Source organism: Micrasema longulum, unplaced genomic scaffold (genome assembly GCF_059751315.1).
Source record: "Micrasema longulum isolate JH-2025_06_02 unplaced genomic scaffold, ASM5975131v1 h1tg000549l, whole genome shotgun sequence".
In the NCBI taxonomy this organism is placed as follows: Eukaryota; Metazoa; Arthropoda; class Insecta; order Trichoptera; family Brachycentridae; genus Micrasema; species Micrasema longulum.
Genome location: NW_028277745.1, coordinates 60,032 through 77,592, shown reverse-complemented (window position 1 = coordinate 77,592; position 17,561 = coordinate 60,032). Strand labels below are relative to the sequence as shown.

The window sequence follows — 17,561 nt, the reverse complement described above, 5'->3', positions numbered from 1 at the left end:
TGAGAAAGTTGAAACTTGGCGATTTCTGCTCCGTTTTTCAGGCGGAACTGTTTGCGATCAGAGAAGCCCTGATTTATGTTTTGAAGAAACCACCAAACAGATGGAAGAAAATAACAATCCTTACAGGTTTCAAATCTGGCGTCCATGCAATAACGGATCGAAATTCGGTCAACCCTATTGTAATGGACATCGGATTAGATATCCAAAAGCTACGATGCAGACACCAGGACGTGTACATTGGCTGGATAAGGGGACACTGCGGAATCCTTGGCAACAAAAAGGCTGACGAAAAGGCTAGAGAGGCTACGCTCAAGAAGACAGCCCCCGATTTTGCTGATTTCCCGCTCAGCTTTGCCAAAAGGAAAATTAGAAGCAGGACCCTTCAACTCAGGAACGATCGTTATTTGAGTGAAACTACCAGACATATAACTTAATTGTTTTTCCCTACCATTTTCCATGCCTATGATTTTAGGAGAATGCAGAAAGCTGGTTCATGATCTACCTGCGTCGCTTCAAGCTCTCTGAGATCGACAGCTGCCCATGCGACGGTGAAATTCCTCAAGATGTCCCTCACCTGTTGATGCATTGCCCCTTTTTCAGCTTTCAGAGACAACAGCTGGAGGCGCGATGCAGAAGCCTGGGTGAAAATATGTAACATTCCACCGGTGATAGGTAATAAAGGCCCATTGACTACTGTCAATAGGCCGGCTTCTCCTGAAGAGTTTTAAGTGGTTTCCTCTCCACATGAGCAAATGCTGAGAAGTTCCTGATTGGCCCACTTGAGTATATACTTCCTGATCCCCAACAGTTACTAAATTTAATGTGAAAAATTGCCGAAAAATCCACTTATTTGAAATGTAAACCTTGTATATCATAAGCAAGGTAAATAATAAAGCAACTCGCATATAAAAAAAGCCTACGTAAAAGCCACTTTCTCTAGACTAACACATGAAGCGTAAGACTGATAAACGAAATTGTCTGCATTTGATATACTGATGCAGAGTCCTATGCGGCGTTAGGTGCACATAAGTAGATAATGGATTTAATTTCCTATTTTGAGATTGCCAACAGATTAGGTACTTAGCAAGATTTTTTTTTCTCCTATGGTATTATTGAGGGAGTGCCCAATCTTTTGTCTTGCTTGTAAAGCGAATACATATCCAAAGATAAAAATTATCTGTCATCTCCTATGGATGTGAATGTGCATCTGGGTCTGGATTTTAATATAATACGGACTATTTTATACATTTTACCTCGGTAAAGTAATATACATTAACCCTTTTAAGTAATAATATAATGTTTTTTTTACAAAATAGTATGAATAATTACATAAGTGCTATTTTACGAAAGGTATTTCACATCTGACAGATGTGACATTTTGCCAATGAACTAACGATTTAATCATTTTCCAGTCAAAAGAAAGATCCAAATAACGTGTTTTAATCAAAATTATTAGTTTTCAATTGGTTTATGTAACTTATCCTATTATAAAGCCTTTACAGAATCTATATGTATTACGCACTAGTAAACAATGAAAATGCAGAAGGCGACGTAATTTATTCAACAACTTTTAATGTTCCATAGTTGTGGTACTACTTGTACCATTTTTTGTTGAACTGATCCTCAATATGTGATACTTTATTCGAATTGAATTATTATATTTGTGTAAAAATTTAATTCAATTTTAAACCAATATAAAATTTTGACATTAATTTGACAATTGTATTTGTGTAAATAAAATGTTTTTTTTTGAAAAATATCAAAAACACTTTTTACTTTGCATTATGACAGTTAATTTACTTTGTATTAAGAAGCACATATTTTATAATATATTTTTTAATACGTTTGTGGTTATGCCGGCTTTAGCCGTCAAAATCGTGACTCTTATTTATGAAATGACGGGTACAGCCGTTGGTCAAAAAGGCATTGGTAGTGAAATTAAAAGGCGCCTATAGTCTACATAAAACTGAACTTATTATATTGTAAGAGGACATATTGTATCCTTAGAAAAATTTATTTTTTTCGACTCGATGGCGGCTCTCGGGTAAAATTTCTCAGTATGGAAATCGAATGAAGATGAGTCCGCCTCGTTGCGAAGTAGTCGGCGCATTCATCTACCATCCTCGAGGTCCCGGATTTAATTCCTGGCAGGGTGGATGTGAAATATTGATTTTAAAGTTTGTTTAAACTACAATGTTTCATTGTTCCCGGACTGACACCTGAAACGTAGGACTGATCACATTACCTTCACATAACAGATGATGGAAATACGCTTCACTGCGTGTGGAAAGGGGAATGGTGATGTGGTTTTTCTTCAATAATATTTACAGTGAATATCCCATGTCTAATAAATTGCCTTTATTTTCCAGGAGTGGGTGGAAACAAAGAACTATTGGCAATTGGAATTAAGAGAAATTGGCGAAAGATGTGATTATTCTCTTTTTGGTAGGTCTGAAAAGTCAAATAATATTTGTAGAAATAATGTTTGCAATCATGAAATTAAATAAGTGTTTATTTTGACATTTTATTAAACCAAAATAAATTATTCCATCCTTATGATTTACCTATAAATGTCAATTTTATGTCTGTCTTCATTTATTTTGTTTTTTAAGTAGCAATAACAAATAAACTCTTCTTCTTCCTCTCCCCTATCCCATTTCATTTGGGGCCGGCTGTTTTCATCCTGCCTCTTCACATTCCCGTACTCTGGGCCATAGTCTCATCCGATTAGGCCTCATACATCTCCCTTTTTATAGCACTCACCACGTGGCACTGGGTCGACCTCTTTGGCCCTCGTGAAGTTTTATCGCTGTATGCACCACATTTTTCTCATGCCTCACTAAATGGCACCACCTCAGTATGCATTTTTTCATTTTCTCTGATAATTCAATAAAAAACAAACTAAAGTATTAAAACCTGGATAGACTTTGACAAAAATTTTAATAAAATTTCTTGGTTAAGTTTCACTTTGTGTAATTTGACCAACGCTTCTTTGAAACACAAACATGTTTGCGCTAGAAAATTTTGAATTAGAATTAAGATGTGCATACATAGTTTTTAAAAAAAAATTAAATCATTCCGATTCTTAGTGATGGGGGTCAGTGCTAAATAAGCTCCTGATGTCACTGCGACCTATGTAGATTTATTGTGACGGGTTCCCATAAGTTAATACTCGCCTTTCAAGCCTAGGTTTTTAGTAAGCCGGGAAACTGTGTGGAGGGTGAGTTATCTCATTTCTATTGATAAATCTCATCTAAGCCTTTAAACGATTGGGCTGTTAGGTAGGGGGTCAGTGCTTGCATATCCTCTAGATAAACCAGTGGTCTACTGAAGATGCAATGCAAAGCAACATATTCCCATAGAATGTATATTGGTGTTTCATAATATGCACTGCAGAACTTACAATTATTTAGCTGACATTTTAAATTCATTTTGAATGATATTTATGTATATTATCTCGTATCTGGGCAGGATGAAGAATATAGTTCTACGTTTAATAGTTTTGTTATTATTTGTTATTGCTAATTCATAAAAATTGTAATATCTTGTGACAAGCTTGTGATCAGTATTTGAAATAATAAAAGAGTCATAAAATTAATGAGTAAAAACTCCTAAAAAAATGTCCATGTACGACAAATGAAACCATAGTTTCTTAAAAATTTTGGATAATATTAAAAATGTCTTGAAAAAATAACTGTAAATAAATAAATTATAATGTAAAACAGCAGTCCCTTCTAAATTTCAAGTAGTCAATAAAATTAATATTAATACTTATAATTTGAAGCTGTGGAGATTCGCAGTTTGGTAGGCTATATATAAAATTATTTTATTCATATTTGGAATTTTTTATGATTGAATAATTAAACTGGGTTGATAAAAACAAACTCCACTAAACTAAAAATATTGGGGAAAAAACTCCCTTAGTGGTTCAATGAAGTGTTTTTATTTAATGATATAAATCTGTGCTTCTAGTGAAAAACAGTATTGCAATTTTATATCTAAGACAGATAGTCAAAACCGAGAAATTTGTATTTAAAAAAATTGTCTAAAATTTCATCAGACTTAAAATGATTGTACCCCATTTTCGCGAGAAGCAGAAATATGTTGAGAAATACTCAGTGGAACATGTTTTTTGAGGATTACGTATAATATTATTACTATGAAAAATGTCATTACAATAATAAAAAATAAAAAAAATATATAAATGGATTTACGTTTTGCCAATTGTAAACCTTATTTTATGGTACATACAAACCGTTATAAAATAATTTACTAATACTAACCGGTAGGTTTGGACATGTAGAGCGAATGGACAGCGAAATAATGGTTAAACGGATTTATAATACAAATGTTGATGGATGCAGAAAACGAGAAAGATATGGCATGACCAAATGAAGAAATACTTGAACAGGCACGCCAAATGTTGGAATAATCATCGTTCGTGCACGAGAAGATGTATGAATGTAAAGGAAGAAATTACAAGAGTGATGTGGCGTTCTATCTTCTCTGCCTACCCCCACGAAGAAAAGGCGTGATGATTTGTTTATAACAATTTGAAATTAGGGCTTATAACAATTTTGCTTTGATATAATTGTTGATGAAAATACTTAATGTGGAGTATGTGCATTTTTAGTTCATACTTAAGTTTGCAATTTTTATTTAATATTGTTCCATTATGATATTTTTTTTATTTATTTCTTTCTTTATCCCAAGAAGAGGTTTACGAAATCATTACGTAAAAATTGATAGCGTAATAAAAATATAACACAAAAATTATGTACATGTCATATTTAAAAAGGAAAATTATAAATAAGTACCACTAAACTTCTGAAAATTATCGCTGGTTTCTATGTACTTCCGGCGTTTGACAGCTGCGATCTGCGCATGAGCGCCCCTAGCGGCCATAACGAGAAGCTTGGTTGGGCTAGGAATAGGATATCTAGTCAGGGATGATTTTCTACCGTGATACGATGTCGCGCCGTGTCGCGTTTTGTTTTAACCTAAAATAAACAATAATATAAATAAACAATACCGTTTACAACAATACGAACTAGTATATATATTTATTGTTTTGTTTGTTTTATACCCGGGAATTGTGAAAATTGATCGTAAAATACGTGTGCGGGAGTGTTTTGAATGACATTTAAGGGTGCTCCGCTCCTACTATACACCTCCAGAAGTGATATTTGTCTCGGGACCCTTGTTCGTGGAAATCTCAGTGAAGCAATAACATAAAAAGTGATATAATCAACTCCGCGACGTTATATTTTAATTTACGAATAGGAATAAAAAGTTTCATCAAATCGAGCAAGTAAATAAATAACCGCACATTTGTAAACATTACGACTTAAAAATTTAATCGTAATGACGAAATTATTTATCCCGTTCAGATAAAACTAATCTACCCACATATTCGTACAATAATAGTTATTTAAACCTATGTTATTTTGGCAGTAGTATATCGTATTAGATGTTATCTTACATATTATTTTAATGAACAAAAAATTAAACTGTTTTTATACGATTATTCTAAAAAGATGGAAAATTAAGAAGGCCAAACAAAATCTGCTCAATGAGTTTTTCTGCAATTAAAAAATGTTAGGCATATAAAAGTTGCAAATAAATTAAAAATACATATATTTATATACAGTAATAAAAATAAAGTAAATAGAAATAAGATAAATTTAAAGAATAAGAAAAGAAAAAGGTTATATAAAAATAATTTAAAAGTTACAAAATATAATATTGAACATACGAGTACATACATAATTACTGACATCGTATAATTAAACAGGTGTACTGTCTATAAGGACTTCTAATAATATAATTTACTTCCAGAAGATTTCTAGAGTTGTTATGGATTTTTTTTGAGAAAGAAAAATCTAATTGAATCCTGCGTTAATAATCGTTGCCAATAATCGAACGTAGTTATGCAGAAAGCAGAAGCCACAGAAAAGTGAAACTGAGATAATAGCATATTTGTGAAAAGAGTGAATAATCAAATCAACATAACAGTTGAAATGTTTTTAACTTTGGAAAATGATAAATAATGCATGCATTCGTTTTTCATATAATACAAAAATATTTTTTTAAATTATTTTTTTTATTATTAATAAAACATAAAAGTACATATTATACTCCCATGAGTTATTAAAGAAACTCATTTGGGACCGTACATGAAAATTCATTTTTGTGACAATACGTAATATCATACATAGTTAATACATCCGAAATAGTAAGAAAACATTATTGTAAAAGAAACATAAAACACAGTACTTTACAGTCTTTACACCATCTATATAAATTACATTAATAACTATCACTATCAAAAAGATTTAAGTAATATTTTTTAATTGCGACACTTCTGGATTTTTTATTAGAATGTTCGTGTTTTAGCTCATCGGGCAGTTTATTATATTCGGAATTGCCAATATTTTCCAAAGACCTACTGCCGAACTTAACTATGTAAATGATTAGATTCAATGATTTTAATGACAGCCAGATCTTATATTTAATGAAACCTCATACAAACTCCAAATAAAATATGTGACATTAATTTTTACGACATTTTAACATCATGAAATTTTCAGGAGGTGATTATTACAGTTTTTGGATGAAAGCGGCTTGGCTGTTTTAAGCAAAACATACATTTGACCTTCATAATATCTCATATTTTCATTGCATAACTACATTCAATTTTTATTTATTTATACTTTTACATTGTTTGTATTCTTTTTTTTATACAGAATAATGTTCCCTCGCTGGAGTGTCCCGTGCCGAGAAAAACATTTTACAAAATGTGAATCATGCCTAAGATTAGCTATTTAACAAAGTTAACAAAATTAACAAAATAATAACAATAAAAAAAACGCTGTAATTAAATTAATTAAACCAATTAACCTAATTATAATTAACATAATAAACCATAAAAAACAAAAATATTCATAAAAACCTAACCAATTTATATAGACTAATTAATAAAATTCATAAACAGTGCATACATTTTACATATTTGGCTTGATCCACTCGTGCGCAACCCACCTCCACTATCCATTTCTTAATAGCAATTTTATATTTTGAGAACTTACTAATTGTCCTTATGGATAATGAAAGTAGATTGTACACTTTAACCGAGTCGTAGGTCAATCCTCTTTGACCAAAGGTTGTATTTATTTTTTTGCAGCATCAGGGTGGAGTATTTAGTAACTATTGTATTTGCAACGGAAGGTGGAGAATAATGTTTACGTGCGTATAGTAACAAAGCTTTTACATAAAGTTGTTTAAAAGATTTTACATTGAGATTTTCAAATTGTACTTGCTATCCTACTTATCAGCTTATATTTTATTTTTCGTATACTTCAGATAAATCAGCATCTGCTATTTACCAACCACCCGTGTAATTTATTATTACGATCATACATGGGTAGTAAGAGTATAGTTAATGTTTTTTGTAGCATCTACGCTACATATCGGCGAGTATAGATAGCAAGTTAGTTGAGTTAGATTCTGTTATAACGTCCACTGAAGTGAGAAGTTTCTTGAGGCATGTCTGTCACGCGTTATGGATTTTGTCGCAAATCCTATTGTCATCGCCACGAGGAATAAAAATCATTAGGTACGATCAAAGTGCGATTTCGACGTTGACAGGTTACTGCCACCCAATTAATGAATACCGTAAATATTTCACAAATACGTTTTTCAACCTAGTCACCAACTTTGGTAATGCGTGTTTGACAGTCAAATATTCACCAATAATATACGACGATAGACGTTAAAAAAAAGCGAAATGGCTTTTGTTTTCGTAATGCTATAAAAATTATTTGAATGCCGTGTTGGTAAAAATTCATTGATCAAATCAATCCTTTCCCTGTGACTCAATTACATTTATGTATTATAGTAAATATGGGATTTATTTTTTGGTGATTTATATAAAGGGCGTCGGAGTTCGGAAATTTAAAAATAATGATAACAACTATCTAATCTGATGTTATTAAATTTATAGAATTACTTTAATGGACATAGGCTATTGTGATTCAAGTGAATACAGTTTTTGCTACTATTTGTGTTTGCAATATGGTCATGAGGATGAATGACACTATCCGATAAACGCCCTCCATATAATTTGACAAACTCACAGGTAAAGAGGCAGTGAAAGTAATAAAGTTAAATTCAATTAGAATCGCGATATATGGAATTGTAAATTTTAAAACAGTAACCCATTTATTGACAAAAAAACTGTTTCTTTTTTTATTTTTTTATTTTTTTTTATTTATTTAAAGAAAACAACAGCCATTACAACAAAAAATACAGTATATACAAATAAACCAAAATTTTAGGCCAATTATAGTTTTCTATATAAAAACTAAATAGAATGTAAAAAATTTAAAAAAAAGCGTACCTGTATTAAGCCACTCCGTATCATATCACTTGCAAAAAATAAAAAAAATAATAATAACTAAAAGTACAAAATTTAATTTATTATTATAATTTTTAAATAATTAAAAAAAAAAATCATTTTACGGATCCCCACGGAGTAGCTTCAGATCAGCTTTTCCTCTTAGACATAAATACAAATGTACAAGTATATAACAAATTACAAATGTTAAATAGATAGTACTGATTAAGTTAAATGATTATTATCTGCAATTATAGCCTTGGCATTTTTCTTATAGTTAATTAAAGTTAGAAAATATATATATCAATTTCAAAAAAATGTTTGTTAAAACTATTTAAGATTCTGGGAAAAGGTGCATTCTTGTTGTTATTTGTGCTTGATCTTCCAACATGAAACAATTGCTGCAGCCGAGTTGTGCGCTGAGGGATACGAATTTTAATTTTCTCAAGAAGTTGGGGACAATCTAATTTGTTATTTACTATTTTGTAAAGGAAGACGGTATCAGATATAGTTCTTCTGGATTGTAAGGTTTCAATATTGTGATATAGTACAGCTTCTTCATAGTTATTAAAATGTTCATTTTGTCGATAGTTTAGATGCTTCATAATTTTTTTTTGAATCCTTTTAATTCTTAAAATGTATTTGGAGTATTGAGGAGACTAGACTGTAGAGCAATATTCAAGAATACTGCGGACATGTGCAAAATATAATATTTTTAGTGTTTGTGGATAGTTAAATGGTTTACATACTCTTATTATAAAGCCTAATGTTTTGTAAGCTTTGCTGACCATCTTCTCTATATGTTTCTCATAAGACAATTTTTTATCCAAATATACACCAAGATCACGAATATGATTTTAAATTTTAAATGAGTAAAAGCGATAGGAAGACCCACGGTCTTTAAAACGGTTACGGGTATGTGGATGAAGGACTTCAAATCAATTGTAACTTTTGTTTTACTTAGCTCCCTTTTAAATAACTTATATAGCGCCATTTTCGTAATAAGGGCGCTTTACAAAGTGGTTAAATAAAGAAATAAATTTAATTTTAACTTTTTGAATTTGTAACTTAAGCAAAACAATTAAATTTGTTATCACATGCTACATATTTATTGAAATGATTCCGAGAACAAGTGGATTTTAAGTTTTTTCCGAAACATTACTTCACTGTCCCAGTTTCGCACCTCTGCTGGGAGAGCATTCCATGCCGTAGGGCCTGCGACCGCAAATGCGCGTAAACCGAATTTAGTGCACTGTTTGCGTAGAGGTATAATAACTTTTCCTCTCATCGTAGATGTATCTGATCTAAGCTTAAGACGTCTGTCAGCTAGTTCATCTGGAATGCTAAGTCCCTTTAGATATTCTGGAGCAGAGTTGTGCAGTGACTTATACATAAGCGAAAATAGTTTGTATTCCACCCTCTGTGGAAAACGTAGTCAGTGCAATTTCCGAAGTAGTGGAGTGATATCACTGAACTTAGAGATCCCAAAAATATGTATCGCTGCGGCATGCAATAGAGATTGTAGGCGAGTCATTTGATTTATTTGTAGACCTGCGTAGATACCATTACAATAATCGATTCTAGACACTACAAACGCATTTATTTATTTACGGGCGGCATCAAACGGAAAATTTTTGCGTATGCATTTAATCTGTCTCAGCTGGTAAAACCATGAACTTATCTGCCTGCTAATTTGAGCGTCACACGTCCGTCCCTTTGCAGCAATGGGTCTGATGAATGTAGCTGTTGGAGCTTACGAACATCTCTGTCCCTTATATTTCCCGGTTCTTGCTCTCTCTATCCCTATTTTTCCGGGAGAGTGCTTCTAATGCTGACCATAAAATTATAGGTTCGCTTTAATGTTGCCAGATGGTGTACTTTTTATTTTTAACAGCATTTAATAAAATATTTCGTACTCTTCGGTTATTTATTTATTTTATTTATTTAAACGCCTTGTAGGCTTTTACATGTTTTACATATATTTATATATAAAGAACAGACATATTTTACACAAAAGTAGCAAAAAATTGATAATGAAGTAATAAGAAAAAGAAAATAAAAATAAATAAAACTAATCTTACATATAGTACATACATAAATATATTCCAGTAGAGTTCACAGAAGTTCATTTTTCCCATCGGTTATATTAAAAGAATCTTAAAATTAGAAGAATGTAGAAAAATAATAATTAAGAATACAGATATAAGTTAATAAAAGGTATACAATGTAAAACAACATAGTATTATTTAAGTATTTAAATTTGGTGATAATAAATTGATACACTGCCTTTTAAAATTCAAAAGTGTTGTATTAAATATATCTATATCAACAATGTTTGAGTATGTCCAAATGCTTGCAGACTGGCTGGATTTTCTCCCTAGGGAGTTGTTCATATTTAAATTTACACAGTGTGTAAAGTGGCCACTTAAACCAGCCAATGAAGGTCATAAGCCCTGTAAATGCCTAGACTTCCATATTCCCTTCTCAAAAACGTTTTCCCTCTCTGTTGAAATAAATTTATATATCTATATCATTTGCGTATTCGTTTGCTAACACATGAATTCTCCTCATAGGCGAGTGTGCACTGTAGTTAGTTGTAGATACATTTATATAGAAGAGTTTATTAAATCGAGTAATCCGGCCGGGCACTCGCTAGTTAATTAGTTTTAACAGTTAGGAACAGTCAAATATTGAATTTAATATTTTAAATAAAAATAACAAATCATTTAATTTTCTTCTAGTTTCTAATGTGTGTAAATTTACATATTTATTTAAGTGTGTATAATTAATATGTTCAACTGAAATACTTATTTAAAATTAACGAAACGTAAAAATTTGTGTTGAATTCTTTCTATATTATTTATATGCACTTTATAATATGGTGACCATATAACCGAGTTGTATTAAAGTTGGCTACGTACTAAAGCAACATGTAAAATTTTCATTACATAGACTGAGTCAAAGTCTCTAATCGTTCGCAACAGAAATCCGAGAGTTTTCATGCTTTTATTAGTTATGCTCTGTATATGTTAATAAAGTTTAATTTTTCATCAAATATAATACAAAGATCAGTCATTTCGGTCACTCGCTCTAAATTTATAGAATTTATAGAGTAGTTGAAAGCAATTGGGTTCTTATTTCGGCAAAAAGTCAAAACTTTGCATTTGTCAACATTAAGGAATAAATTGTTCTTTTCACACCATACATTCAAACACTTTAAGTTAGATTGCAGATTTTCGCAATGACTTATGTTTGTTACCTCTCTATAAAATTTAATATCATACACATATATTCCTTATACATATATCTGTATACATATATTCCGGTTTTCGTTGTTCTATTCTAAATAATTTTAACAAAGTAAAATGTTTCTTTTCCTATTTATGAATGTGGATTTTTAGTACGTAGGTACTTATAACGCTTAAATTAATTTGTGGGATGACTATCAAACGTAACAAAATTAATAAAATTATTTCCTGTGACGGAGTTGGCAAATATTATAAAACTGTTGGTGAAATTGAATTAAAATCTAACATGATACTACGATAGTGAGAAATTCTTAAGAAATTTATTCGTTCTGGTGCCAGTGAGTAGGAACACGAAGTAATGGAAATAATGTAGAAGTTGTCGAATGTGAATGTGGAGAAAGGCTATGTGAATAAACAGCAGTATGGAGAAGATGTGGAAAAAAGTCGGACTACATACTTCGAGGCGGAAGCGTGAAAGAGATAAAGATGAGAAATCGGGCACGGCTAAGTCGAAGGACGACACTTCTAAGTTAGATCAAGGAACCTCTCATAAAGTGCCAGGCACTAATGGAGAGGAGGATGCGGGGACTCTGAGGAGCTCATATATCGTAAGGCACGGTGAAGACTACGTGTTGGTGGAGAGGAGAAGGCGGCGGCGGAGGCGTAGTGCGGGTGGCGGGAGCGGAGGCGGAGGAACAGGAGCCCGCCGGCCCCCCGCCAGGCTCCGCATCTTCGGCATCGAGTGGCCGCTGCACTCCACTGAGTGCCGGTGAGTTCTAAAGCCCTTTTTTACACTATAAGATGATATTTTTAATTTTATTTATTCTTTTCAGCACGGTTTGTAGGTACGTTTTAAAATTATCAAAAATGATTAATTTATTAATAATCTTTGGGTATCCTCAATTGCTTGTTCCACTGAGTATTATTTATTTAGGTTGTGCGAATAAAAATGTTCGGTTTTGCAGATGTTTTATTATGTTATATAGATGCAAGAGGGGCGGGCGATGGGTTCGCGGCGCTGGTTCCACCCAACGGTGTCGGGGCTGCACGCCGAGCAGCTGCTGCTGGAGTCCGGCATCGATGGCTCCTTCCTGGCGCGACACTCCTCTAGTTCTCGCGGGGACTTCACCTTGTCCGTGCGTCGTAACGGCCAGGTTACGCACATTAAAATACAGAATAATGGAGATTTTTTTGACCTCTACGGCGGCGAAAAATTCGCTACACTTTCCGAGCTAGTCGAGCACTATATGGAGAATGGTGGACAACTTCGGGAGAAGAACGGAGATGCTATAGAACTGCGATATCCACTAAACTGCGCCGAGCCAACGACCGAACGGTGGTTCCACGGTCACTTATCCGCCAAGGATGCCGAACGACTACTTTTAGAACGCGGCAAATACGGATCCTTTCTAGTAAGAGAATCGCGTAGCAAGCCTGGGGATTGCGTTCTTTCCGTACGCTCTGATGAACGCGTGACTCACGTAATGATTCGTCTCCACGATAATCAATACGACGTGGGAGGAGGAGAAAAATTTGATACCCTTACTGACCTGGTCGAGCATTATAAGAAGAACCCGATGGTAGAGACGTCTGGAAGTGTTGTTCACCTTCGCACGCCCTTTAACGCTACACGCATCAATGTTAGTACTATTCAGGTGCGAGTGAAACAGCTGCAGAAGGAAAATGGCCACAGTGGCGTATCCAGTAATAAGGCGGGTTTCTGGGAAGAGTTCGAATCGTTGCAACAACAAGAGTGCCGTCATCTTTTTTCGCGCGACGAAGGTAGTAGACCAGAAAATAAAGATAAAAATAGGTATAAAAACATTCTACCGTTTGATCACACTAGAGTCAAGTTGAAAGAGATAGAACCAAATGCCCCCGTCGGAGCCGAATATATAAATGCAAACTATATCCGTCAAACCTCCATGGATATAGACCAGATCATTCAAATGCAAGCGAGTCTCTCCAATGGTGAGCTGTCTGGGAAACCCGGTGGTTTGGCGGAGCCAGTATCAGGAGCGCGTCCACAGCCACCTTACGGGTCTAAACTGTATATCGCCACACAGGGCTGCCTGCCACAGACCATCCCAGACTTCTGGGCAATGATATGGCAGGAAGACACGAGAGTCATAGTCATGACAACTAAAGAAGTGGAGCGCGGCAAGCCGAAATGCGCTCGATACTGGCCACCGACGGGTGAGTCGGAAGTGTACGGCAAGTTCCGCGTGCGTACGGATTCGCGGCAACTCAACCCGGAATACACATTGCGAGAGTTTACCTTGTCACGCGCAGATGGCCGAGACCACAAGGAGCGTAAGGTCTACCATTACAGGTTTCAGGCGTGGCCCGACCACGGCGTCCCCGCCGATCCCGGCTGCGTGCTAAATTTCTTGCACGAAGTGAACTACCGGCAGGAACGCGTCATGGCAGAGATGGACGCTCCGTTCCAAGCCGCCATTTGCGTCCACTGTTCTGCCGGTATCGGGCGTACGGGGACTTTTATCGTAATCGATATGATCGTCGATCGCGTCAAAAACGAGGGTTTGGAATGCGAGATCGACATTCAGAAAACTATTCAGATGGTGCGGGCCCAGCGCAGTGGCATGGTGCAGACGGAGGCGCAGTACAAGTTTGTGTACCTGGCCGTGCAGCACTACATCGAGACCCTCGCGCAGCGCATCTACGCAGAGCAGCGTTCGGTGGCGGCTCGGCGCGAGTACACCAACATCCGGCGCGCCGGGCCGCCGCCCGCGCTGCCGCCGCCGACGCACCCGCCGCCCGTGCTGCCGCCGCCGCCGCCCACGCCGCCCACCCCCGCGCGCCCGCTCACCCCGCCGCACCTCATATATGAGAACGTGGTATAGCGTGGAATACTGTGACAAGGGTATCATTGCGTAATTTGTCATTTTTATACAATATAATTATAACATCACCAACGCTATGTTATTATAATTCTGTTCGAACTTTAAAGTTTACTTACTGTACACTTAATTTAATGTTGAAATCCATCGGTTTCATTCGCAATTTCGATTATATCTAATAATAAATATTATTTGTAAAAGTTTCGGTTAACACTTTCAGCAAAATAATGATAATAATAATGAACGCGAGTTGTATGAGAGTAATATAAAGCTAGATTGGATTCAGACATCCGGGATGTTCCAAAAATGTTGTGTTTAGGTTAAGCGCATGGTTTTCTAAGTATTATTTTTATTGTTTTTCAGTCATAACACGTCGTTATTCTACGTGTTACCTACGATCGTAATGTATCGATACACTTCTACAAGAAGATGTCGATCGGTCTATTCAGATGGTGCATGAAGCAATGTGATAACTTAGTAGGCAAATTCCACTAAAATGTCATTATTTTTGCAATATTTTGCCATTTTCCATTTTCACCAACAGACAAAATTGGCGCTATTCTAGGAGGGCGCGTTCGTGGTGAAATATTTCGACGAATTATGTATTTTTAATTAAGTTGTCTTATTGTACTGATATCTAGAGATTTTTGGTATTTATATTTAAGTCATACGCGGGTAAAAAGTTAAATCAAACAAAGCTATGACCTTTTGCATATTATATAAATATAATATGCCTTTGTGATAGTAAAGGATTGTAAAATTCCATGATTTGCAATCTCTGCAAAAAAGATCTCCGTTCCGGCTGCTGTAAAGTGCGATCTGCAATATTTCAGTCGGTCAAAGCTTCGGGGGACACTCACATTCTGGAGACCTCGCACGCGTGAAATTATCAACTTGCACAATCGTACAAGCTTCTCTTTATTTCTGATCCGTTCGAAACGAAAAATGATTAGGTTTGTTATTGCATCCCTGATACATTCCAAAAAAATATAACGAAAAGATTAGCCGCTTGGGCGATTAGACGACTTCGAACGCGTTTAAAGTCGGGCTTTCACCATGTCAATCGTTAAATCATCCAATCTTTCACGAGTCTCTAGTTTGTATGAAATTGCGAAACAATATCAATAGCAGACGTTTGTGATTGCATACAAATAGGAAATAGGAGAACAACAACAAGATTTGACGATGTCTCACGTGTTCGGGTAGTGTAGTAAAGACTAAAAATAATGTCCGCTATACATTATGCCATAACACTAACGGGCAAAGCCTCACAGGACAAAAATGTATAATTTATTATTTACAAGGCGAGGTGAATAGATCTCTCTCGCCCTTCCTTAACTGAGTTTAGGAAGGGTAGTTTGATTGTGTTGATGTATAATTGTTTTTTTTTCCTTTTGCATAATTTTTATTTGATAAAATCATATCGGTCCGACTGTTTGTAAGGGCGGACGACACCGATGCAATATAAAGATTTTTAAAAGGTGTTAATTCGTTTTGTTCGAAATTATTTATTTATATTGTTAATCAGCGAATATTGGTTCTAAGTACAGCCGAGTAGTGCCTGTTTGTAAAGAAATGCATTTAATCTTATGTTTTTTATAATTATCACAGGGAGGGTCGGTACTTTATTTTAATTTAGCATCGAATCAAAGGGTATATATTGTTATTATACATGTAAATGAATTACTATTCAAAACAATATGGGGTAAACTGTGGGGATATATTGCAAAACGTATTCACTCCATATTCGGTTTTTTTCAAGAAAGAAAACACTACAATCCCTCAAATTCATCATCATCAGCCTTCTCGTGTCTAATGGTGAACATAGGCCTCCCTCTAAGATTTCCACATTTCCCTATCTTGAGCGAACCGCACCCAACCACTTCCTGCAACCCGTCTTATGTCATCAGAGTACCTTGCCTAAGTCCTGCCGACATTTCTTCTACCTGTTCTGGGTCGCCATTCCAAGAATTTTTAAAGTTCATTTTGCGTCTGTGGTTCAGGCTACATGACCGGCCCAGCTCCATTTCTGATTGGCAACCCCGTGGACTACACCGGTGACCTTAGATCTCGCTCTTATCCATGTATTTGTTCTTAAATACCCAGCATTTTCCTTACAAATGGCTTTTATTTTGGTGTATTTTCGTATTTTCTGACAGTTTGTTTATTCAATGCATTTTCAGTTCAATGTCAGTTTCACTGCCGACAAAATCGCCATTTATTGTAAAGAAAACACCCTCGTATTACGGGACATTTGTAAAGCTTCGTTCTTTTTTTTAAATTTGAAGGTAGTTTGGTAGAAAATAGTACGTTTTATGAAAATAATTGTTTATTTTCAATAAAATGCTTTTCAAACTTGTAAAATCAGCTATTTTCGTAATTTTAGCGTAAAATTGGTTCATCAATCTATTTCTTCGTGTCATTTTACACTTTCTACATCAAAAAAATATCACAATATCGTTTTTTTTGGAAGTTAACTGATTTGCAATGTAACCCCACGGATGTCAAATTGAATTAATGTAAATAATTGGATAGTGTAGTACACCTGTCAGTATAAAGATATGTGTAAATTTCGAATCTTATACAAAATATATTACAACAGAGATGAAGAACATTTAAGAAAAGGTAATATAGAAGTCTAGGCATCTACAGGGCTTATGACCTGTCAATGGCTGGTTTAAGTGGCCACTTTACACACTGTGTAACATTCACCATTCTGCCTATATTTGAACATCTATATTCCTTCAATTCTTTCATCTGTTGATGTTTGTGAAGTTAAAGAACTGAAACCTTTATTTATGCGGGTGAGATTCATCTAATTTAATTATTTCACCTACATACTAGGCATTGACAGGTCATAAGCCCCGTAGATGCCTAGACTTCTATATTACCTTTTCTTAAATGTTCTTCATCTCTGTTGTAATATGTTGATATAAACAGCTCCCCAGGGAGTTGAATCCAGTCCTTGTCTACAAAAATTTGGACAAACTCAAAATATTGTTATACAAAATAGTATCGGTGGAGTGTTTTTCTGTTTGAGAAGATCACAAATACGTT

The 17,561-nt window shown here is 34.8% G+C and overlaps 1 protein-coding gene across 1 annotated transcript; it reads left to right on the top strand.

Annotated features, from left to right (window-relative positions):
• Window positions 1–1,155: 1,155 nt before the first annotated feature.
• On the top strand, window positions 1,156–17,284 carry csw (protein tyrosine phosphatase non-receptor type corkscrew). The gene is made up of 3 exons (XM_088227982.1): window positions 1,156–1,257; window positions 2,370–2,445; window positions 12,630–17,284. Exon 3 carries the CDS (start codon window positions 12,630–12,632, stop codon window positions 14,505–14,507), a length of 1,878 nt encoding a protein of 625 aa, XP_088084108.1. The 5' UTR covers window positions 1,156–1,257; window positions 2,370–2,445; the 3' UTR covers window positions 14,508–17,284.
• The last annotated feature ends 277 nt before the right edge of the window (window positions 17,285–17,561 follow it).

Coding starts and splice junctions, on each gene's coding strand:
- csw (XM_088227982.1), top strand. CDS start 12,630: ATGCAAGAGGGGCGGGCGATGGGTTCGCGGCGCTGGTTCCACCCAACG.